Source organism: Canis lupus, chromosome 28 (genome assembly GCF_011100685.1).
Source record: "Canis lupus familiaris isolate Mischka breed German Shepherd chromosome 28, alternate assembly UU_Cfam_GSD_1.0, whole genome shotgun sequence".
NCBI lineage: Eukaryota > Metazoa > Chordata > Mammalia > Carnivora > Canidae > Canis > Canis lupus.
Window position 1 is genome coordinate 25983377 of NC_049249.1, and position 24403 is coordinate 26007779.

Below are 24403 nucleotides of genomic sequence, written 5' to 3' on the forward strand. Positions count from 1 at the left end.
CTCAAGTAGTACATTGATCTTTCTTGATCTTGTTTAAAAGTTCCTTTTTGTTTTCTTTTTAATCTCTGGAATTCTTAAATTTTTTTCCCATTCCTGAATCATTTGGACTTTAACTTTTCTGACCTTACTCCTTCCTACATGTGTGTGATAGTATCTGCCCCTTCTTTAAAAATATGTGATGCTATCTACCCCTTCTTTAAAAAAATTCCTTGCTTAATTAAAAATTTTACATTATTGCTACTATTTTTCCTAATTATAAAACTTATGATCCAAATTAAAACATTAAAAATACTTATACCTTAGAAAATAAACCCTTTTTTAGAAGTCTAACTCTAAAGAAACCAAAAATGTGTTTTCCTTAAATAACTTAGTTCACAGCAGAGTTTCTTATTCAATCACTGGCTTCTTTAATTATCTTCCCTATTAGGATAATTTCCTTCTCTGTTAGGATAATTTGAAATTGCACATACAGAATTTTTTCTTTTCAGAATATTTTTTTGGAGAGTTTTTCAGCTCTCTCAAATTTCATGTAATGAAACATGCCCATCTGTTCTCTGATCTTTTAAAAATATGCCTTTCTCAAGACCATGGTATAGGTTTGAGCATCTCCAGCTTTCCCTTCTTGGTTATCAGGAACACCCTTTTGTGCTTCACTTTTAAAATGAGGGTCTCACATTATATGGTCTTGAAGTTCTCATCAAGCACTGTTTGCTTCTTTTTTTAAAAGATATTATTTATTCATTTGAGAGAGAGAGGTCATAGGTGAGAGGCAGAGGCAGAGGGAGATTGAGTAGCAGATTCCCCACTGAGCAGGGAGCTGGATGCAGGGCTTGATCCCAGGACCCTGAGATCGTGACCTGAGCCAAGCGCAGACGTCTAATCAACTGAGCCACCTAGGCAGCCCCCAAGCACTATTGTCTATGTTTCTACCATCTGCAGGAAGTTGTATAGATGAGCAACAATTGGAGGAGCCTTTGCAAAGAACAGCTTTCCCAGGCATCCTTGCCTATGGCAAGGGTCAAAGAAGTGCCCCAAGAATGCAACCATGGTGGAGTCGATGACAGATTTGGAATCAAACCTGACAGTATTATCAATTTTTAAGTCTCATTAATTAACAATCCTTGGAGGGATTGGGTAGTTGAAGGCAGCATGGAAGCTGGTCTAGAAAGTTGGGGTTTTATTATATAGCACGAGGTGATCATTTTCTCTTTGCATCAGTTCCATACATACAAAAAAAATGGAGATAAAAGCCCTGTGGTAAGCTACACTTGGAATATACATCTATTATTTTATGTATTTAGCACTTTACTTTTCTGGAAACTGGCACTAACTCCCCTTTATTTACATGGTTTCTGCTGGATATGCCATGTTTATTCATTCAGTTATTCAACAACTATTTATTGAGTGCTATGTGTGACACTATTCCAGGCCCTAGAGACATAGCAATGAAAAAAATATACAAAATTCCTCATCGAGCTTACGTTCTGATGGAGGAAATAAGACATTAAACGAAATAAGTAACTATTTGGTACGTCACATAAAATGTGCCATGGAGAAAAATCAAGCAGGAAAGTGAACAAGGAAAGACAAAGAGACAAAGTGAGAGAAGCACTATGTTTTGTAGGTGGCCAGGAGGGACTTCATCCAGGATATTTTTGGAATTAGATCAAAACAGGATGGTTTAAACCAAGACTGTGGAGTAGGGGCGGGGGGAAGCCTGGTAGAAGCAAAAGAGAAGCATGAGACACAAGAGAATAGCAGGAAGAGTGGAGAGAGAACCTGAGACAGAATTTTCCAGGTTCTGCATAACATTCCAGTATATTTCTGATAAATCCTTTTTCAAAAATCCTTCTGATATATTTTAAACTGGATCAGTTTCTGTCACTCTGAATCAAAGAATCCTAACTCATACACGTTAAGTAAGATAACTTGTAAATTCAAGGCTTGCTCAATGTGGGACACATTGGTTACATCGGAGAACCAGAGCTTGATGCTTCTGATGCCAAGAGTACAGATTTAATAGCAGAGTAGAATTAATTTTGCTGTTCCCTAGCATTCCAGAAATAAAATGTGCAAGAAATATCCATTTTTCTGGTTTTTTCCCAAGTTTTTCTCTAAATCTGGTTAGTTAACATATATGGTAAAATTGGTTTCAGGTGTAGAATTTAGTGATTTATCACTTACATATGACACCCAGGGAGGGTTCTTCTGTTATCTTTTAATTGAACCAACTCTGATTCTATATTGGCATTGTGGAAAATTCAAATGGAAGCATTATATTTCATCTCTATTTCTGTTCTCCCTCCACTCTCTCCATCCTGGAGTCACAAAATAATTAGGGAATCTTACGGATGTCTAGACCAGTGGGAAAAGGCCCTCTAATCTCTAAGTCATTATTGTACAGTCCTGCTTTAAACTTTCTCTTAAGGTTTCTGGCTCTCTGCTTTTCACCATGAGGTGAACCCAGAAATCTGTGCTAAGGCTAAAGGATACTTTGCTCTCTAGGGTGCAGTCAGCCCTTCTGAAGTTGTGACACTTCCCTGGAAAAGAAAAATCTTGAAGCAGGATCAAGTATCCACTCAGGTAATAATGGTACCTGTAAATCACTCACTCTCCCTTTCTCTCTTTTTTCTCAAAATAATTCTATTCTCTTCTGGCCTCCAAAGCACTTCCATGCATAATGTTTTCATTTAGCTTAGACTTTTAGAATAAACCATAAGAGTAAGAGACTCCCACTTCCAATTCAGCTTTTTAGCTTGCAAAAACTCCCCAAAGATTTTTTTTTGGCCTTTCTTTTTGTGGCATAATATACATAACATAACATATTCCATTTTAGCCATTTTAAGTATACATTTCTGTGGCACTAAGTACATTTACATTGTTGTATACCCCAGAGATTTAATGAAGGACTGCCGATCTGATTGAAATGGGGAAGGATGAAAATATAGAAATAAATACTATATTTGAAACATTGTTTTTTCAAGTGTTTGTTGAGTGAATGGGGCAAGTTCCCTAATTGGTCATTTTGAGCAGCAAAGACGCATCATTAGTATCGTAGGTTTTAAGGTACAAGAGGATGATGAGGAGAAAGGGTGGCTGTAAGAAAATGTGGGGTAACAATGAAGACCAACATTATCTTTCTCACAATACTCATAATGCTATTTGATGTATCTGAAGGAGAGTAAAATGAAGAAATTTTCTCCACTCTGTACCAGCATCAGAACAATATTACTGAATTTGATAGGGGGTGTAAATAACTTCCAGAAAGTCTCAAATCGAAAGTAAAGCTTAATTTTACGAATTGCAATAATGCCTTTTGATACCTAAGCAATGGATTACTAAGGGATGCAATCCACATTAGAGTTAGTATTAAAAATCTTAAACTTCTTAAGAATTACAGCAGGGGTAGACCAGTGGGAAAAGGCCCTCTAATCTCTGTCATTATTGTACAGCAGAGGGTGGGGTGGACAGAAATGCATCAAAATAAGCCCAAGTGATTTAGTATTGGCTTGGCCTAGGAGTTTCTTTTGGGAATTTGAAGAACTCGGATCAATTTATTCATTCTGAAATATTTAGTTAAGCGCCTACTCTGTGTGAGGCAGTGGGGATACAGCAGTGAACAGGTAAATGGTGAATTACATTTAGGTGTATTTTAATTCTGAATCGTGAATCCAAGGGCACGATGAATCGAATCAAGCAGGGAACTGAGGGAGCTAGGATTCTTCACAAACCGCAGCAAAATCAGTATTTTAAATTTTCTATTCTTGGAAGCTGGGTCCTCTTGGTTCTGGAAGGTGGGTGGGCAGTGGGATGTACAGAGACTGCCCGCCGAATATATATACACATAGACTTCGGGTTTGGGTTCAGGAGTTTGGGGCTGGAACTCCAAATTACACCTGCAGTACTGAACTCACCCGACCCAAGAGACAGGTAAGATTACAGGAGGAAAAGGACTCCATCAGAGCCCTCGCAAGGCATTGCCATTTCAGCACGCAGGAGAAGGCCATGGACTACAATTCCCACACGCCCTTGCGGCCGCCCCTCCCGGCGGCCCAGCTCCGAAGCACGGGAAACATGGAGGGACGTCGGGCGCACTCCTGTTGCGTCACTAGAGTGCGACCCCAGATACAGACCAGGTGTGGGCTCCAAAAGTATGGCAGCTACCGAGGCGGCGGTGGTACCGTCGTCATCTTTGGAAACAGACACAGCCCTGGTCCCTGAAACTGCAGGAACACCCGCCGCAACGGCCGCCACCTCCCCAGCGACGGCTGCAGCCGCGGCCGTGACGGCCGCTGCCAGGACCGGACCCGACGCCAGGGTCTCCAAGGCCGCTCTGGCTACTAAGCTGCTGTCCCTGAGCGGCGTGTTCGCCGTGCACAAGCCCAAAGGGCCCACTTCAGCCGAGCTGCTGAATCGGCTGAAGGAGAAGCTGCTGGCAGGTACTGCAGCCCGGGTGGGGACCAGGCCGAGGCGACGGCCGCGACAGCGGAAGCTGCGGGGAGCCAATGGGCTTTTTTTTTTTTTTTTTTCTTGTGGCTCAAGAAGTCCAAGGAGGGGAAAGGAGGGCTGAGCCCCGGAGTAGCTCTGGGCCGAAGCCCGGGGCCTCTCGGGCTTGGACTTGCCCCGGCGTGGACTCCTCTAGCCTAGGTGGCCGTTGTTCTCAAGGGAAGGACAAAAAACTAAGCACAAGACCCCCACACGTACACGGAGAGGCCTCCTTCCTTGGGCAGGACGAACAGTCTGCAGTCCCGCCGCCCGGGAGCCTTTGCATTTGGCCCACGGTGACGCACCCCCTCCTGAAGGAAGCCTGGCCTCGCCCCCCCCCACCCCCCCGCCAGACCTGCATTCTTAAACATAGTTTGGTAATGCAGATATTACTTAAGTAACCAAGACTTTAATGCAGTGGTTTTCCCAGGGATTGGGATTGGGAGATTCTGGTGGTGGGTTTTTTTTTTTTTTTTTTTTTTTTAGGAAACCATGTTTAATCTGCACCCCTCAGGTGATTCTGGTGTAAGTGGTCTGTGGACCACATTTCGAGGAACACTAAGTATAATTTAAGAGCATTCTTTTTGTTGTTTTTTTTTTCTTTTTTTTCATGTACACCAGGGGAATATTAGAAAAGTCTGAAGAATCTCTCAGTTCGTCAGCCCGGTAGAGTATTTCAGGCAGTGGCATCAAGGAACCTTAGTTTTTTTTTTTTTTTTTTTTTTTTTGGACACCTACAAGAAGCCAAATCTATGTAGAGATGTGAAGGTGAAAGATATCTTTTCTCTTGACTGAGCTCATAGCAGAAATTTCTGCAGATAATGGTGATAAAACTATTTAGCTGCATATTCAGAACCCTCTTGAATTTGGCCCTGGCTTGTCTTTCTGTTGAAAAACAGTAAAGGAAATTTCTTCCTCCCCCTCCCTCTCCCTCTCCCCTCCCCCCCCCCTCCTCCCCCTTGTCCTCCTTTCCCTCCCCCTGGTCCTTCTCTCCACCTCCCCCTCCTCTTCTACTCCTACTCTCCCTTCCCCTCCTTCCCCCTTCTCCTTCCCCTCCCCTCGTCCTCCTTCCCCTGGTCCTCCCCCCTTCTCCCCCTCCTCCTCCTCCTCTTCCTTCTTTAATGATTTATTTATTCATTTGAGAGAGAGCAAGCACTTAAGCAGGGGGAAGAGGCAGAAGGAGAGGGAGGGAATCTCAAGCAGACTCCTCCGCTGAGCGCCTAGCTACAAGCAGGACTTGATCTCAACATCCTGAGATCCTGACCTGAGCCGAAATCAAGAGTTAGCCACTTAACAGACTGAGCGCCCCCCCCCCCCCCCCCGGCACCCCAGGAATTTTATTTTTTACATTGTGCCTTGGCAAACTTTATACCTTTTTTTTTTTAATGCGAGAGCAAATTATAGGACTTTGTTGAATAAAATGGAAGCAGTACAGATTCTAATGTTTCATGGGCAGTAGGCACACTCTTGCAGATGTTTAATTCCAGTATTATATCTACTCGTTCTTTTGTTACGTTTTCCTTATACTTTGTTACCTATAAGTATGGGTCATATAAGGGATGTTGAAGGGAAGAATTGAATTAAGACCAAGCTTTGTGGTGTCATCAGAGTTGTTTCCTATATAGAATTGTTTTCGTTTGGCCTGATTTGTTAGCTAAACTATAGCTTTTTTGATCCTCAAAGTAATGATTACCATTCTTTCTCTCAGATAGGTTTCTGATAGGATCAAAGACATAGCCTGGCCTTCTGGTTCATCTGTCTCTAACAGCTGATGTTTCTTGTTGAAACTTGGTTAAAACATTGTTTCAAGGCTGTTGCTAGGCCATCCTCTAGAAGCCTCTCACCCAGATGCAGACGTTCTCATTACTCCATTTCTGTATTGCTTTCATTGGTCTATTCTATATTTATGTTAGCTGGACCAGGCTTTCTCAAATGCCATTGTAACCAGCTGTTAGAATTACTTTGGAAGGTAATTCTTGTAAAAGATACAAATTACAAAGCCGCACATTCTGATGCCAGCGAGGTTTGACACGCACTGACCAAAGCCACTCTTATTAATGGTCATAGCCTCCATTAACACTTCTGGCCTCTCCCTATATTGGTTCATGTTGTGCTAAAAATCCTCGCCCTTTTTTGTCTATAGGAATCCTTCAAGGCCCAAAACAGAATTTTGTAGCTAGAAAAGACGTTAAGAAATATTCTTCCATAAATGTTACCAATAGGGTGAGCCAGATTACATTACATTTACATTTACAGTACATTTACAGATTACATTACATTTCCAGTGTAGTAGAGGTGGTAGGTATGTCTTTGAACTAGAAAGAGGTAAATTTGGATGCAAAGGGGCGAAGTAGATTTGTGGGCCTTCATCCTCTAAGAAGTGTCAAGGTGAAAAATACAGAGAGTTCTCCAAAAGTTTTCTATAAATTTATAGATGAGAGATCCATAATGAATTGCAAGTGAAAGGTGAAGGGTTTGAAGCTTGGGCCTGTCCTTATGGGCTTGTGCTAAAGCAGACAGCCGTGCCCTTCCCAGCATGGTGATATAATTAGAGAGTGGCATTAGGACTGAGTTCCAGACAGACTGTGTTCTGTAATTATGTGGTTGGGCCAGGCAACCCAGCACATCCTTTTGGTCATCTATTCTGGCTTCTCCATTATTGCTTTGCTTCCCTTCTTTGCTTTGTCCTCTCTTTTCATTTTCTTTTGCTCTGTTTTTTATCTTCTCCGTGTCAGTGGTTATAAGGGAAGTTTGGTGGGCTTGGGAGATGTAGATCAATAGAATAGAACTGTTCTCTCCTTTCTCATTTGAAGTTCAGTAGCCAATAGTATGTCAATGTATGGATATATGGATATATGTTTAACAGTAATAATAATAATAATAATAACTTATTGTCAGAGTGCCTTGTAATTTCCAAAGCACTTTCAGATAACTATTTCAGTTGATCTTTACAATAGGAAGATGAGATGGTCCAGATTAGGATTTTCTTTTTTTTTTTTTTTAATCTAAATGCTTCAGAGTTTAAGAGGTAATTTAACTGTTGCCTACTTCCCACATAACCTTTTGTTAAGCTTAACTTCCTGAAGGAATTGAGGGTTTTGATTTGGAGAGAAGGGCAGCAAAAATAGATAGTTTGGGAACTTCGTGTTCTTAGAAGTAGCCTTTTGAGAGGTACTCCTGACAATAGGTAGCTGGGGGGTACCAGCAAAGAATACCAGGAAATAGAGAATTAGAAATGAAGTCAAGAACTTTTAAAACTAGCTGCCTATATAAAAACTAACTTCTTTTCATTATTCCCTGACATCCACTACTACTAGGAATTTTTAGGGTTTTCAGGGCTAGCCTAGATATTTGCTCAATGTGTAAAAAAACTTTTTTTTTTTCCTGTTAGAAAATGAATTCTAGTTTCTAAACTAATTTTGGAATACTATTTCTTTGTAATTTAGGGAGTGTCTGCACATTTTTAAGTCTGTTCTTTGCTAGTAATGTTATCTTAATCTGTTAACTTTGTACAATATTTTTTGTTTTGAATATTCCATCCCTCCTATATTTATGGAGATCTTACTTCATTTGTCTACTAATTGCCATTTCTCATCCCAATTACTCTCATAGAAGCTGGAATGCCTTCTCCAGAATGGACCAAAAGGAAAAAACAGACTTTGAAAATTGGACATGGAGGGACACTAGACAGTGCAGCCCGAGGAGTTCTGGGTAAGAAATATGAATGGAAGCTTGATGTAACTATCACTTATTATAGAAAGAAATAATGAGAACAGATAAAGCCATGCTGTTTTCAGTCTATTTTGGAGTATTTCAGATCTCCATGGATTTATAATGCCATCTTCTAAAGAAGCCCTTAGAATGGCACAAGGTATACAAAGCTATTAGAAATAGTCACTTGCGTGTGTAGATAGGGCTTTGAAAGGGTTTGTATCTGTAAAGAAAAGAGTTAATGCAGTAGGTCTGAAATCACTATGTTTAGAAAGGCCTGCTTGCATGGCTTGCCCTTGGACAGGCATCTGGAAACTTGGATTTTGAGAGGGTTCCCACCCTTCTCTATCTGTTGACTGGTTTGCTGTGCCTTGGCTCTTGGTGTGAAAAGTGTGATGTATGGTGACCACCTGCTTTCCTTTTAGAAGTCTGAAATTTTGTCCCACTTAGGCAGGTGTGCCTGGGTAATCATCTTCAGCCTCTCCAATTAGGAACTTTGAGAACTGAATTTCTGATGGACTTCCCTGAGTAGGAGCATTGCCCATGTGTTGCTGCTTTTTTACATTTTGGAGAAAGGAGCATGCTCAAGTGTCCCCTGTCATAGGAGAAGAGAAAATAAGAAAGCCTGTGTGTGGATTTCACTGGTGTTTTTTCCATTATGATCTTGCTATGTAACATTACTATGTCACTGTGGTAAGTCTTCAGTGTATATGAATCTTGGTGTTAGGGATTCCTGACAAGATATTTGACTCTTATTTTTGCCTATATCAAATTTAATCTCTGAGATCAGCCCTCTTGAGAAAGTGAGCCGTATGGTTCCTGAGAGAAAGTAACACTTTCTTTTGAAGATATAGTGAGCATTATTGCTTCTGGAGGCAGATTGGTGGAATTGATTGACAGGAACAAAAGCATTTATCCTTTTTTCTTCTCCTTCTCCCTCCTCCTCCCTCTTCCTCCCTCCCTCCTCCCTTCTTCCTCCTCCTCTTCCTCCTCCTCCTCCTCCTCCTCCTCTTCTTCTTCTTTCTTCTTTCTTCTTCTTCTTCGCCTCTGGTAGAGGTTCTAAAGTTTGCAGATTGCTAAAGTGTGTATCCAAAGGCTAGGGTATGTTTTACAATCTTTTTATACAACTCTATCCATAGTCTCAGAAATAAATATGTTGGGTTTCTTGTTTCCACATCCTAGAAACAAACTTCTGTAGGACAATGCTTACTTTTTACATGGTCTGGTGTTTGGTAATTTATTCTATTTCATTTTTTTTAATGTTGATAATCCACTAAATTGATTTCATGATGCTCTAATAGGCTGTGATTCATGGTTTATAAAATACTGTACTGCAGTGTCCAATCCATTTTATTAGCGCTAAAAATTTTGATACAAACATTAGATACAAACCTGGTCTAAGTTATCCAACGGAAATGAGTGCTTATTTGGAAGTAAAGGATAATGTTGGTGAAGAAAATTCTGTTTCTCAAGAAAGTTAGAAATAATGTTTGATTTGAACTTTCTAAGATTACAGGAAAAATATTTTTACTGAAGATTTAAATAAGTTAAAAAAAAAACACAAATCCATTTTCCAGAATTAGAGAACTTGAATAGGCAAATTCTGACACCTTAAAGTTATTGTTTCCTACTGTAACTAATGATAATCATTTAATGAGCAACTTGCTAAGTGTGAAGTCTTTCAATTAGGACATGCATAACTTACATACTTAAGTCCTCTTTTTAAATCTATAAGGTAGGTGTTATTATTCCTAATCTTACAAAATGAAGACTCAAAGAGAGTGCATTGTCATAGTTTGTAGCAGAGTCAGGGTTTTGAACCAGAGCTGCTCAGTTCCAGAGCTTCTGCCCTAACCTGGTGTGGCAAATATCTGGGCCTCCTGCCCTCCTCTCCTGCCCACTGCAGGGTTACCTAGCAGTCACAGCATTCTTTGCTATTGGTCCTAAAAGTGACTTCAGTTTTTATTAGTTCAGCGCTCCTTAAGTTGAAGCCTATTTGTGGTAACCATTCTGTTCTACTGTTTTCCAAGGCACAACACCAAAAATATAAGAAGAGACAGGATAAGGTCTGCTGTTGATTTACATATAGACCAATTGTATTAGTTTCTGGTGGTTTTTATTCATTGGTATGCAGAAAATAGTGATATTCAAGGCGATGAATAAATAAGTTTATTTTTTACCCTACAGCTAAGGGATTTTGTTGAAATTTACATTTTAGTCTTATGAAAGGCTGGCATTTGACTAAGATTTGTATGGGTGGAAGAAAATGCATTGGAAATAATTTCCTATTTGGAGGCTTAATATGTATTTATTACCCAGGGACTTTATGATGATATAATCTGTGCATATATCAAATTTATTAATTTTTCTTCTAATACCTGTAGTTCCTGATGAGGAAAAAAAATTTTTAAATGTAGGTATTTTGTCACAGAATAAAGAGTATTTGTTATTTAAATTAGTAGTTCTGGAGACCGTTAGAATTTGATTTTTGCTGTATCGTAGAATAAACACTGTGTTCTAATCATCATGAGTTTGTGAACTAGCTGCTTTATTTACCAAATACAGCCTAGGAATATCTATAAATAACTTCTCTGAATCTCTACTTGTTTATCTCTTGAAAGGGTAATATCTACTATAACTCTCAGTAGGTTTATTGAAATATGAAAGATCTATAATACACAGATATATGCTGTACTCTGTCAAGTGCTTTATAAAGGCATTTTTTAAAAAAAATAAAACTGAACCTGTGTGCGAAAAAATATACTTTTACTTTCAAAACGTAGACTGTTTTTGCTGGAGTTTTCCTGTGCTATATTAATGGTACAGATTTAAGAAGTTAGCTGACAATTTAAGATATAATCTGAAATTTGGGTTTATAATTCTATTAATGGAATTAATCGTCTTTCAAGATGATTGCAAGGGTGTTGGAGAATTAGATAAATGGCAATAGAAACTTCTAACTGCAAAAGCTTTGGAATTACATGTATCGTACCCTTGCCTGTTCCAAAGTGGCTTTCCTCATTTAAAGAAGTCTGTCTTACGATTTGAGAATAGAATACTAGGGCATTTGGATAGGTTTGGAGACAGTTTTTTACAGAGAAATATTTTAGCACAGAAAATTTGGGAGATGGAGAAAGAGAGTGGTATTGTGAGACAGGGGAATTGGAGCCATCAGAACCACCACCATGACTGTGGGAAAGAGCAGCAAATGCTGCAACACATCGATTATAGGATGAGGTGCATCCTACAAGATGGCCGGATCTTCATTGGCACCTTCAAGGCTTTTGACAAGCATATGAATTTGATCCTCTGTGACTGTGATGAGTTCAGGAAGATCAAGCCAAAGAAGTCAAACAAGCAGAAAGAGATGAGAAGCAAGTCCTCAGTCTGGTGCTGCTTCGGGGGGAGAACCTGGTCTCGATGATGGTAGAGGGACCTCCTCCCAAAGATACTGGCATTGCCCAAGTGCCACTTGCTGGAGCTGCTGGGGACTCAGGGATCGGCAGGGCTGCTGGCAGAGGAATTCCAGCTGGTGTTCCAATGCCCTAGGCTCCTGTAGGACATGAGGGCCATTCGGAGGGGTTGATGGGCCATCCCAGCAGGTGATGACCCTGCAGGGAAGAGGCACTGTGGCTGCTGTTGCAGTTGCTGCCACCGCCAGCATTGCAGAGGCCCCGACCCAGTACCCACCTGGCCTTGGGGGTCCTCCCCCACCTATGGGCCAGGGGACCCCGCCTCCAGGCATGATGGGCCCACCGCCTGGCATGAGGCCTCCCATGGGCCCCCTGATGGGGATCCCTCCCAGTCAAGGAACTCCGACGGGGATGGGCATGTTCCTGCCGGAGATGCGGCCCCCTTCCCCGGGCATGTGAGGCCTCCTTTGACCCTTGGCCACAGAATTATGGAAGTAGCTCCACAGAGGCGTGGGCCCGATTACCACAGACATGTTTGTTATGCCGTTGTTCTTAGAGTCTCACAAGATTGTCTGGTTTCCCTTTCAGGGCCCCCTGCCCCGTGAATGTGCTCACCAAGGCCTTAGACTCATCTTGGCCCTCCTCAGCTCCCTGTCTGTTTCCCGTCAGGCTGTGCACAGTCCTTTTATTTCCTTGTCGCCTGTGAAACTGGTTTATAATAAACTCTTAAGAATATTAAAATATGGGGCAGCCCCGGTGGCTCAGCGGTTTAGCGCCTGCCTTCAGCCCAGGGTGTGATCCTGGAGACCCGGGATCAAGTCCCACATCAGGCTCTCTGCATGGAGCCTGCGAGCCTGCTTCTCCCTCTGCCTGGGTCTCTGCCCCCCCCCCCCCCCTTTCTCTGTGCCTCTTATGAATAAATAAATAAAAATCTTTAAAAAAAGAAAAGAATATTAAAATATAAATAAATAGGGCAGCCCGGGTGGCTCAGTGGTTTAGTGCCGCCTTCAGCCCAGGATGTGATCCTGGAGACCCGGGATTGAGTCCCACATCAGGCTTCCTTCATGGAGTCTGCTTCTCTTTCCCTGTGTCTCTGCCTCTCTCTCTCTCTCTCTCTTTCCCTCTCTCTCTCTTCTCATGAATAAATAAATAAAGTCTTTAAAATAAATAAATAAATAATTGTGAGACAGTGCATGGCAAATCCTGTTATTCATTCATTCTCTCCATTCTTCCCACTTTTCAAAGTGTTGTGTCTCTGCTCATGCCTTTCTTTTGGACAAACTGCTCATCTCTTTATTATTAGAAATCCTACTGACCTTTCCAGATTTGGTGGAAATGCTCTCTTCCTATACAGCCTGTGCACCTTGCTTTTTTATGTTAATGTAAAACTTTACATTCTATTCTTTCTTTTGTTAACTCATGAAGGGCTGAAACCAGGTCTTACTTGTTCTGTGCCTGTATAATAAGTACTGAATAAAATGTTAAGTGATTGAATGTTGAATGATTGAGAAAAACCTGAGTAAAAATTCTGTCAAATAAACTGTCCCTTGAATGAAAAGCTACTGGTTGGGTGGGCCTCAACTCCAGATAATCTTTCTACATACCACTTTTGTAGTAGACTTCCTAGAATTCTGTTTTCACTAATCACCTAACTTCAATGGGCCTTGGTTTTCTTGGATATAAAATGAGAAAGTTAAGTTGGGTAACTTTAAAATGCCTTCTATTTCAAACTGTCATTCTGTATCACTAACCTAGCAGAGAAATCAGCATTCCAACCATGATAAAGTCAAACATGTGAGTCTATTCTAAGACACCTGTACTCTGGTTGATAAACCCACTATGCTCATCCTGAGAATCTATGCAGTTTGTTACTTTTTTAGAACATGCTTTTCTCTATTTCAAATTCTAAACCTCCTTTAAAGCCTATCTCAAGCTCTGTTTGAAATGCTTGAATGAAGCATTATCTGGCCTCTAGTGGTTCAGAGTACTCCCTTCTTTGACCTCCTGCAGCAATTCTGTGTTCATTTTGACTCTTAATCATATACTATCTTATTGCTATTTAGCATTATTTACTCAATGATTCATGCACCATTTTTTTTGAGCACTTGTAATTTCCCTTATCTATATTTTATTTTCCCTGTGAGATTTTAAACTCTTTCAAATCAGGAAATGTTCGGTTCCATGAAAAGTATTGTTCTTGGGACTGTGTGCATAGTAGCTGCTCCAGAAATATTGACTGGGGATTCTTATTTTTTTTTTTAAGATTTTTATTTATTCATGAGACACACACATTATTCATGAGACACACACACACACACAGAGACAGAGAGGCAGAGACACAGGCAGAGGGAGAGGCAAGCTCCATGCAGGGAGCCTGATGTGGGACTCCATCCTGGTCTCCAGGATCACGCCCTGGGCTGAAGGCGGCGCTAAACCACTGAGCCATCTGGGCTGCCCAAGGCTGGGGATTCTTGAATGGGATGAAATTGCATTAGATCTTTGTTATTATTATACAGAGTTCTCCCTGGACAGCAGCAGCTATCATTTACATAATATGATGCTCAACAGAGGATACTAAAGGCAATTTTTTATCTTAGTCTTTGAACTAATACGATCTATCATAGAAGCTTAGAGAGGGTTTGGGATGGCTTTATGTAGGGGTTGAGATTTGAGCTGGATTTCACAGGATGGATTTTGAACACTAAAGAGTTGGTGCTGTGGTCATTGGGACCCTATTGAAGACTACTGCTTTGTAGTGTGCAGTACAGATAATCAGAAATGGTTATAAAATGGTATGAATTGGAAGAGAAAGGGATAGAATGTAGAACAGTCAGGTTGGTAGTGATTTAGGCTAATTTAGGCTTATGGCAGTGGGAAAAAAGCCTAGATGAGTAAGGTGGTGGAAGGATGAAAAGGAAGAGGGGTCTACTATTAGCCTGGTCTGAATTTTAACTCCACCATATACTAGTTGTGAGATGCTGGGCAAAGTTCTTAGTCTCTCTCAGTTTTCTCATCTTTAAAATAGGTATTATTTTTTTAGGCTTGTTATAAGGATTAAATGAGCTAATAAATGGAAAGCATTTAAAGTAGAATTTGATACATGGTAAGCTCAATGAATGATATCTGCTATAAATATTCATGATAATTCTTTCAGCTGCTCAATCATTTCTTGTTTTGTTTTCCTTGTAATTTCTGAATTGTGGTGTTTATACTCTGTTGTTTTTACAAAATTATACCCATGGATGAGAAATAGTTCAATTATTATAAAAATTTGCTTTCTGTTAACTGAAGAAATGATTATAAACTTTCATTCTTGTGTGGGGAAATGTGTTGTCATAAGGGTAAATGATGTTTGAAATTGAAGAGATACTTAATACATGGGTTGTGTGTTGTACTTAATGTATAGTCTGTGTGACTTTACATTCTCCAAGCTCTCCTTTTACCCTGTATTCTTCCTCTGTGTTTGGTTGATCTGTTATGTTTCTGTTTTCTTGATTGTATACTGCTGGACACTGATCATCAGTAAATGGTTCATTAGCTATGATGAGGACTTTTACTTTGTTTGATAATAAACTGTATCAAAAGGGTTTATCATACTGTGGTTAAATTGTACCATGTATTTTTCACTGATCCTCATATAAGATTACAGGAATTCCTCTGAGATTGTTCTAAAACTTTTCATTATATAGTGGTCTGGATTGAGGTTTCTATCATGTTTAACACTTTGTGAGAAAAAAGAAAGTGTCCCTCACATCTCTTCAGAATTTCTAAGTTACAGGACAAGTTCAACTGATAGGAGTGATAGGAGCCCTCTTGTTATGCTAAATATGTTTTTTCAACTTTATATTACATGTGCCAGAAAATTATGACCAAAGTATATAGATAATTAGAAAATCTAGTTTTCAGAATAGAATGTCATAATATCTCTTTCTTTGATTTATAGTGGTTGGAATTGGAAGGGGAACAAAAATGTTGACCGGTATGTTGTCAGGGTCCAAGGTAAGAACACTGGAATACTTTTTATTTTCTCTTGAATATTTTTCTTAATGACCTATGTTTTGGATTTTAATAATTAAAAAACTGTGTATGTTGCATTTACAGGTGTTATTCCAAGTATTAATTAGGTCTGTCATGATATCTGAGATTCAAAATATTGAAACTATAAATTGGAAATTCTTTTTTTTTTTTTAATTTTTATTTATTTATGATAGTCACACAGAGAGAGAGAGAGAGAGAGAGAGAGAGAGAGAGAGAGAGAGAGAGGCAGAGACACAGGCAGAGGGAGAAGCAGGCTCCATGCACCGGGAACCTGACGTGGGATTTGATCCTGGGTCTCCAGGATCGCGCCCTGGGCCAAAGACAGGCGCCAAACCACTGCACCACCCAGGGATCCCTAAATTGGAAATTCTTAAACAAATTGATTTATGGAATCAGAAACTCTGTAGTGCTTATAATTTTAAAAAATTATATTGTCTTTTTATGTATTTCTTAGATGAAAGAGAACTTAACAGATCATGAATTCTATTGGTAGTTTTTTTTTAAACCTTGGAATTTTTATAAAAACAAAACCATTAAAAAAAAAAAGAACAATACCATTTTGTAACCCATACACTTTTCAGCAAACAAACAAACAAAAAAAACAAAACTGCTTTGTTCAGCAGTTACAAAATGTTTATTAAAGACAAGTGAAGCTTTCTAGGAGATGGTAAGTTCTGTCATTCATCTGTGAGAGTAACCTTGGCTAAATCAAAAAACACTTTTTGAGGCACTTGATGAGTAGGGAGAGGAAGGTTTACACAGAGGCAGGGAGAGTTTGTAAATCTGTGGGTAGCTTCAGGCATTCACTGGGAACCCTCCTGCAAAGCACAACGGTAGAAGGAGCATGAAACAGAGGTCAGTGTGTCAAAGGGGTTAACCTCTCTGGGCTTCTCAGTTTTTCCTTAGGAAGAATGATTTGATCCCCTTTAGGGTCTCTTGTGGCTCTAAAAGAGACAATCTTGTCTGTATTCTAATTAGCAGTGAGATGCTGGTTATAATAGTTGGGGCTAGGGATCAGTGAAAATGCCTATGCAGGAAGATTAATAAGCCTCTAGGTAGAGAAGAATTTTAGCAAGTTCCTGGACTTTTTATTTGTTTTAAAACCCTTACTCTAAGTGGGATATGAATAGTTGTAAAGTGAATTTGTCTAAATTGTTTCTTAAAATATGTAGATGGTCAAAGACCATTAAAAAAAAACCTTCCAGTTTATTGCAGACTGATGACATTTATAAAATAGAATTTAAATGCTCTGGCAACATCAAATTGCTAAATAAGTTTCTAAACATGCTCATTTTCTGAGCTTATCTCATCATGGATACTGGCTCGTGGAGCACACTTTGAGTGGCAGTGGTCTAAGTAAGCTTTTCTTAAAATAAAAAGCCCTCGAGAACATACTGTCTTTGACATCCCATTTTAGTTATCAACTGGAATAGAAACCTGTGTCTTTCAGTTGGAAAGGATCTTTATACCTTAGATAAATGGAAAAATTTCAGTGTGTCTTGCTGTGTAATCCTTAAGATGTTGGTGTTGAAAAATCAAAATTTTTTAATACAAAAATTGTGTTAAATGGCAGAGTTTGACTGTTAATTTGTACCTTCTGCTTAAATAATTACGCATGTAATTTAGATTTTGTCTCTGGTACAGGATTTTGCCATTTGCTTAATATTTGTTTCTTGACTCTACAATATAGACAGTGGTTATATTGATGCAGGATTATGGATGATATTTAGTTTCTTTTTCACATTATTTAGTATTTTTCAGAATCTTTACAATGAATAAATCACTTTTATAATAACAAAAAAGATATATTTGCATTAAGGATTTGTTCTCTTACTCCAAGTTAAATGATGTTGCATTCATTGGAATATTCATTATTCACCTTTCCCCTTCTCCCAAAACCACAAATCCAACACACTATTGAAAAGTTTGACATATAAATTCCAGGCATATTTCCAGAAATATGACCGGAAATGTGAATACATCATTGGCTCTGGTTTAAGCTTTATTTATCATGAACCATTTTGGTATTCAGCTAGGAAAGCTGAATGTCATACAGTGAAATCACTGATCCTCGGATGACTGTATCCTAAATAGAAAATCCCAGGTGCATCTTATTACAGAAACCTAGTTCTTGGGTGCTTCACATTTCAAAAATAGCCATTTTTATCTTGTTAGCTATTTCTTTTTCTTACACTTTTAATTTTAGATTAGGTATCTGTTAAAAATTAAGTCATTTAAATTTAAGTATGTGGAATATTACATTTTTATCAAAAGCAGTTAAAAAATTTTAATGAATTTTTAAAAATATATTTTGTCTTTAGCACTAGAGTGAATCTTTGAGATTGCTTTCAAAATTTTTTTGACCAAGGCCTATAGTGAGAAATTAATTTTACATTGTGATCCTATATACACATACATGTCTAAAAAACAAAAATTTCAGGGGCACTTGAGCAGCTCAGTTGGTTAAGCGTCTGCCTTTGGCTCAGATCATGACCCCAGGGTCTTGGGATGAAACTGGTATGGACCTCCCTGCTTAATGGGGAGTCTGCTTTTCCTTCTCCCTTTGCCCCTCCCCCCAGCTCATATGCACATGTGCACTCTCTCTCTCAAATAAAATCTTAAAAAAACAAACAAAAATTTCATCAAACAGCCTTTAACCCTGTGTACAATGTACTCTTGATATTTTTCCTTCTACTTCATTAAGAAAAATTAGGGATGCCTGGGTGGTTCAGGGGTTGAGCATCTGCCTTGGGCTTAGGGCATGATCCTGGGGCCCTGGGATCCAATCCCACATTGGCCTCCCTGTCGGGGGAGCAAGCTTCTCCCTCTGCCTTTTGTCTCTGCCTCTCATTCTGTGTCTCTCATGAGTAAATAAAATCTTAAAAAAAAAGAAAGAAAAATTGCAGCCTCTTAACTAGGCACAGACCTACCATTGGCCCTAATGTTTGCTCTTTTCTACTTTAAACTTTTACAACCAAATTTTATTTTCATTACAATGCTACTAGAAAAATTAGACTTACAGTATGTGTAGGGTGGAGTTGCCTCAAGAGTAGAATTATTTAGCTGTTGGATGGCAGATATTTGATGTTCACATTACAGCCGTATCACAGTACATCTTTCCTTTACCATCCAGTCCTGAGTAGAGACCTTGCTAATTGAACACGGCCTAACACTCTTTCCTGCTGAATCAAGAAATATCCTTAGAATTCATTTCAATATGATGCCACTTCATACAGCCACTGTCAATTAATGAGTGACTTTTTAAATAAAATTTTTATGCCATCAGATTATTTTGCTCTTATTCTTTGAAGACCAGAGACCATTGAAACTGCTCACCTCCTTTCTTGCCTTCCTTCTGATTCACATCAGTGTGTGATCAAGAGTCCCTCTCTGTGTTCTTCATTACTTCCTCTCCTGTCTTGTAGTACTTTTTGTTTTGCCAATGAACATGTTTCTCTTGAGTCATTTTTTTTTCACTGCGTGCTCTTTTGGATTACATGTATATATAATGTGTATAAAAAGCATCTAGGTTTTCTGTATAATACCATGTGTAACAGAAGTTGATTGATAAATCCTCTTAATTGTTGACCCTTGAACAATGCAGGGATTAGGGGTACTGACCCCCTACATAGTCAAAAATCACTATATAACTTTGATTTCCTAAAAGTTTAACTACCAGTAGCCTACTGTTGACCAGAAGCATTACATCATAAGGAGTCGATTAATATATACTTTGTATGTTATTTGTATTTTATACTGTATTCTTAAAATAAACTAGATAAAAGGAAGTGATATTAAGAAAATCATAAGGAAGAGAAAATACAGTGCTATACAATAAAAAATTGCATATAAGTGGACCCACATAGTTCAAACATATATTATTCAAGGATCAGTAATATTACTGTTGCCAAGGGCTTCATGTATTCCCAGATCTCTAGGCCTATTGGATCTCTCTTACTACATATGCCATAGACACTGACATTTATTTTATCTAAGCAAGTTCTGTTAGAAATCTTGAGCACAATTAATTTCATTTCTTTTTCATATCTGTCATTTCTGGTAGCTGAGGCAAAATATGGTACTCATGAGAAGCAGGAAGCATTACCTGTCATTTCTTTAAGCAGCAAAGTTTCTTTGGTCATTAAAATGAGGAAGAAATTTCTTACCGTGAGGGATATTGCATGACAGACAGTGGTTCTCAAAAATAGTTTTATAACAGATACAGAAGTGGATCTAAATAAGGTGTATTAGGTAAGGGACACCTGGGTGGCTCAGCAGTTGAGTGCCTGCCTTTGGCCCAGGGCGTAATCCTGGAGTTCCGGGATCGAGTCCCACATCAGGCTCCCTGCATGGAGCCTGCTTCTCTCTCTGCCTGTCTCTGCCCCTCTCTCTCTGTGTCTCTCATGAATAAATAAATAAAATCTTTTTAAAAAATTAAAATAAAAAAAACACACCAGCAGCAAAGGAAAGCAAGTGATAACATATATATATTTTTTTAAAGAAGTATTAGGTAAGATAATTCTGAGAGAAGTTAGGCTAATGTGTCCCTTTGGCCTAACTTGATCTAAATTCCTAGAAGGCGGCAGTGGTTGCATGGTCCCTCTACTAGCCTCTCTTAATTAGACTTTACGCTAATCACTGAGCAGAAGATGGATAGCAGATGTCCTTAGAAGTAACAAACTTTGATGAGGTTTTGTAGTGCTACCTTTATTAGTTTCCTATATTGCTGATTAAAGTCAGTTACTTATATGTGCTTTAGAAACCACATGAGCAGATGGAAGGGTTGATGTCCTATTATGAAATTACTGATGCCATATAAAGACTAATAGCATTTTCCAGATGTAAGGCTACTCCCCTGTCTCTGTGGAAATAAACTAAAATGGTACCTGAAGGCAAAGCCAACATTTCCTCAGAAAGCAGCTTTGTATCCCTCCCATTGAACCTTCCGCCAAGTATACAGTAGCATTTTTAGGTTAACCAGTCAATGTCAACTCTGAAATGGGACTTGAATATTACTCCTGTGAAATATAAGCCAACTCTCCAGGACTTGCACATTTCTGTCATTTTCTCCAGAGGCTAGTCCAATTTGTACCTTGTCTTTACACTCTATTAATATTATACATTTCATAAGTACTATATTGAAAATTTGAAGGGCTTACACTTACTATCTGTAAAGAGTTGTTCCTTTTTAATGAAGACATTTAAGGTCACGTGGTCTTGGTTTGGTAAGTTTAAAAAAAAAGGTTCTTCCTAGTTGTAAATAATATTCCTTTGTTTGTGAAACTCTGAATCACAAGCTTTCAAATCAAATCTTGGAAAAAGCAGTTGCCTAGTTGAGATGAAGATGATTATGTATCTTTCTGTAATATAAAAACATTTTCCTTTATACTGAAGAGTACAGAATGCAGTTTGCTCTTAGAGCTGTTGAGCTTGCTCAGGAGTTCAGGGAGCTTAAAGATGAGTGAAATAGAGAGTACATACTACTAGTATCAGAGAGAAACTATGAATCCCAAAGAGCACACAGTTCACCGGAAACTTCTTTAAGAATTCTGTAGAACCTCTTTTTGTTTTGTTGTAGTTAAATTATGTTGTAGTGAATACCTTAATAGAATTTAGAATTACCAGGTATGCAACCCATCTCTGTGTAGAATTTAGGACAGTAAACAGAAATACTTTAGACCCCATAGGATAAAATGGTAGCATGTGTGTGTGTGTGTGTGTGTGTGTGTATTCCCATGTTTTGTTTTGTTTTTTTTCCTCTAACCCATATCTTCTTGGTGGTGAGGTTTTTGTTTCTCTTGGAGGCTTACCTATCTGGGTGGATTTTTCTTAGTAGCTTTGGGACCATTGACTAGAATTAAAAAATTATCACTAGATGCCAAGACAAGGGAGATCTAGAAAACAGCTATGATTTGATCAGCAGTCCTTTGTATTTCTCACAAAGTATGGTCCAGGGACTTCTGAGGCTTTTGAGGGGTCTGTTGAAGTCAAAACTGTTTTCGTAGCTTTGCAATCTGATAAGCATATTGTGGAGTTTTTCAGAGGTTACCTGGTTGATAGCATGGCTCTGATAGTTAATGGGATGTGTGCATGTGTATCAGTGTTTTACACATTTTTGAGTTTTAATTTCTAACAGATAAGTATCAACAGATAAACCTCATGAAAACAAACTTGTGCTGCTAAGGTTTCTAAATAACTTTCAGGTGTATATAGGGGTCTAAAACCACAATGTCTGAGAATTGCTATTTAGGTATTATTTCCCTTAAAAAGAATCCAGCATGTAGCTCACAGTTGTGAGCGCAGAAGCTGAAAGGATTTGAAACTTGGTGAATACAATCTCATGTCCCAAACTATGGTGAAATGTGGAAAATTGCACAGATAAGAACTTCCCCAACATGGATATAATTCTATCCACAACTTTTTATTAAGTAGCTATACTGTGTTTCCATCTAGTAAGAAACAATAGAAGAGCAGTGCAAAATCCAAGCTAACAGTTTGTAATTGGAGAAGATAAGGATCAATATTTATCTTTCTCACAAGCACCTCCTAGAATGTACTTTGTACATTCACAGTCCTTAAGAAACATGATTGAATGAATGAACACACTAGTGAATGAATGAATACGTGATGTGGGTTTGATACAGGCTTTCATTCTTCTTATGTAAGGAACTTATATTGGGCACCTACTCAACTATTCTGGCAGGTGGTGTTTAGAAGTTGAGATGAATTAATAGGGTGGTTTTGAAAGATGAACAGGGTGTAGGATTTGATTCTTAGAGAAGAGAGGAAGCTCAAGGCTAGGGAAGTACATGTGCAAGAACCCCTGAAGTCGAGAGACTAAAATGAGCATTGCACACAGAAAGCATGTTCCAAGATTAAAAGGTTCCTGGTTAAAACTTGTTACATAGAATAGCTCATACATTTCCAAGGCACAGTAAACATGATTGCATGTTTTTTCTCATGCAGTGAGACAGATGATTAAGGCAAAAATCAGAGCATTTTCTTGGAAAGTCACTATAACTAGCTGAGTTACTCTAACCACTGTTACTGTGAATCTTTCTGTATTTTTTAAAAAATAATAATGATGATAATAGTATTGTTCAGTGTTGCTTACCATGGCCAGGTACTGTAGTTCTCAACTCTGCCCTCCTGAGGTACTATCATCATCTCTGTCTTAAGATAAGGACAACAAGGATCCAGCAGGAAAGACTGCCTTAACCTACTTTACTCATGTGATGGAGTCAGGATTCAAACCTTGGAGTCCACACTCTTCCCATTCACCCTGCTGTTTGTACTTCTCTCCATAGTATGCTTAATCCTGCTCGATCGTTCCAAAATATGGAGGCAGGAATGGAGCATCTCGAGTAATGAGACTGAATGTTTAGTTACAAGAAACTAATTTTTGTTAATACTAATGGAATTTTGCAGGGAACTTTTAAAATTTTATTTTAATTCCATTACAGTTAACATATAGTGTTATATTAGTTTCATGTGGACAATATAGTAATTCAGCAATTCTGTACATTACTCAGTGCTCATCACAAGTGTACTCTGAATCCCCATCACCCATTTCTTCCATCCCCCCACCCAACTCCCCTCTAGTCACCTTCAGTTTGTCCTTTCTAGTTAAGAGTCTGTTTCTTGGTTTGTCTCTTTTTTCTTTGTTCATTTGTTTTGTTTCTTAAATTCTACATATGAGTGAAATCATATGGTATTTGTCTTTCTCTGACAATACCAATGAAATTCTTAAAAGTTAATTCAAATACATTGGAACATTCCCTCCTGTTTTCCATTGTTTAAAAAAATTATTTTGAGGAGCACCTGGGTGAGGCTCAGTCATTTGAGCGTTGGATTCATGATTTCAGCCCAGGTCATGATCTTAGGGTCTTGAGATTGAGCCCCACATTGAGCTCTGTGCTCAGCAGCGGGGAATCTGCTCCTCTCCCCACCTGTGTGTGTTCATTCTCTCTCAAAAAAATAAATCTTGAAAAAAAAAAAAGAATATATTACACAAGTGTGCCCTGAGGTACGAAGTAAAATAGTCCTTGGTTAACTATGAATGCTCTAATTCTTCGCTTATGTATAAATGATCAGTTCTTAGAAGTGACTTTTTTCCTTTCAGAGAGCTCAAGAAGTAGCTATTTCTCTTTATTAAGAAAACACATGTACTGTTAAGTACACTACCTCTTCTGTGCTAGTTTGACTCACTTTCAATATATTTAGCTTTTGTTTAATTATCTAATCAAGTTAATGAAATTAGTCTTAGTATTTCATGTAAGAAATAGTAAATTTATTTATTTTTAAATTAATTTTAATTATGTGGGTGGTAAGATTGTTGAATGTTGTGATGGCCATTTAGAGATTTATTGTACCATTCTTTGCACTTCATAAGTATATTTGAATTTTTCCTTCAGAGTCAAAACTGCCTAGTATAAAACTGGTTTTAGAAATTTCTTTGTGGGATGCCTGGGTGGCTCAGTGATTGAGTGTCTGCCTTTGGCTCAGGTTGTGATCCCGGGGTCCTGGGATCGAGTCCCACATTAGGCCCCCACCAGGGAGCCTGCTTCTCCCTCTGCCTCTCTCATGAACAAATAAATAAAATCTTAAAAAAAAAAGAAATTCCTTTGTAATAACTATGTTTATAAGTCATAATTGTCAATAAAATAAGACTTTTCTTTGTCATATTGGCTGGTGTGGGAAGTTTGTGAGTGCTCCTCACTTACTACATATCAAAAATTAATAAAACAGCTGCAGTC

General features: G+C 38.6%; 1 protein-coding gene, 2 long non-coding RNA genes and 1 pseudogene across 5 annotated transcripts in view; 2 read left to right on the forward strand and 2 right to left on the reverse strand.

Annotated features, from left to right (window-relative positions):
- LOC119866595 overlaps window positions 1–24403 on the reverse strand; it is a 144556-nt gene that overhangs the window by 59760 nt on the left and 60393 nt on the right. The gene's annotated exons all lie outside the window — the stretch shown is intronic.
- TRUB1 (TruB pseudouridine synthase family member 1) overlaps window positions 4076–24403 on the forward strand; it is a 38963-nt gene continuing 18635 nt past the window's right edge. Inside the window, exons 1-3 of the mRNA XM_038578887.1 lie at window positions 4076–4439; window positions 8098–8196; window positions 15553–15608. Coding sequence (XP_038434815.1) covers window positions 4154–4439; window positions 8098–8196; window positions 15553–15608 — 441 coding nt within the window. The 5' untranslated portion in view covers window positions 4076–4153. The remainder of the gene's footprint in view (window positions 4440–8097; window positions 8197–15552; window positions 15609–24403) is intronic.
- Window positions 8219–12350, forward strand: LOC111092952 (annotated as a pseudogene).
- LOC102154452 lies at window positions 16265–21224 on the reverse strand. Of its 2 annotated transcripts, none has more exons than XR_005380643.1 (3): window positions 20813–21224; window positions 18668–18826; window positions 16265–16465 (listed from the first exon to the last, which is right to left on the reverse strand). It is a non-coding gene; the product is annotated as an uncharacterized LOC102154452 (long non-coding RNA). The 2 variants fall into 2 exon arrangements; XR_005380644.1 differs by having other exon boundaries at window positions 18668–18829.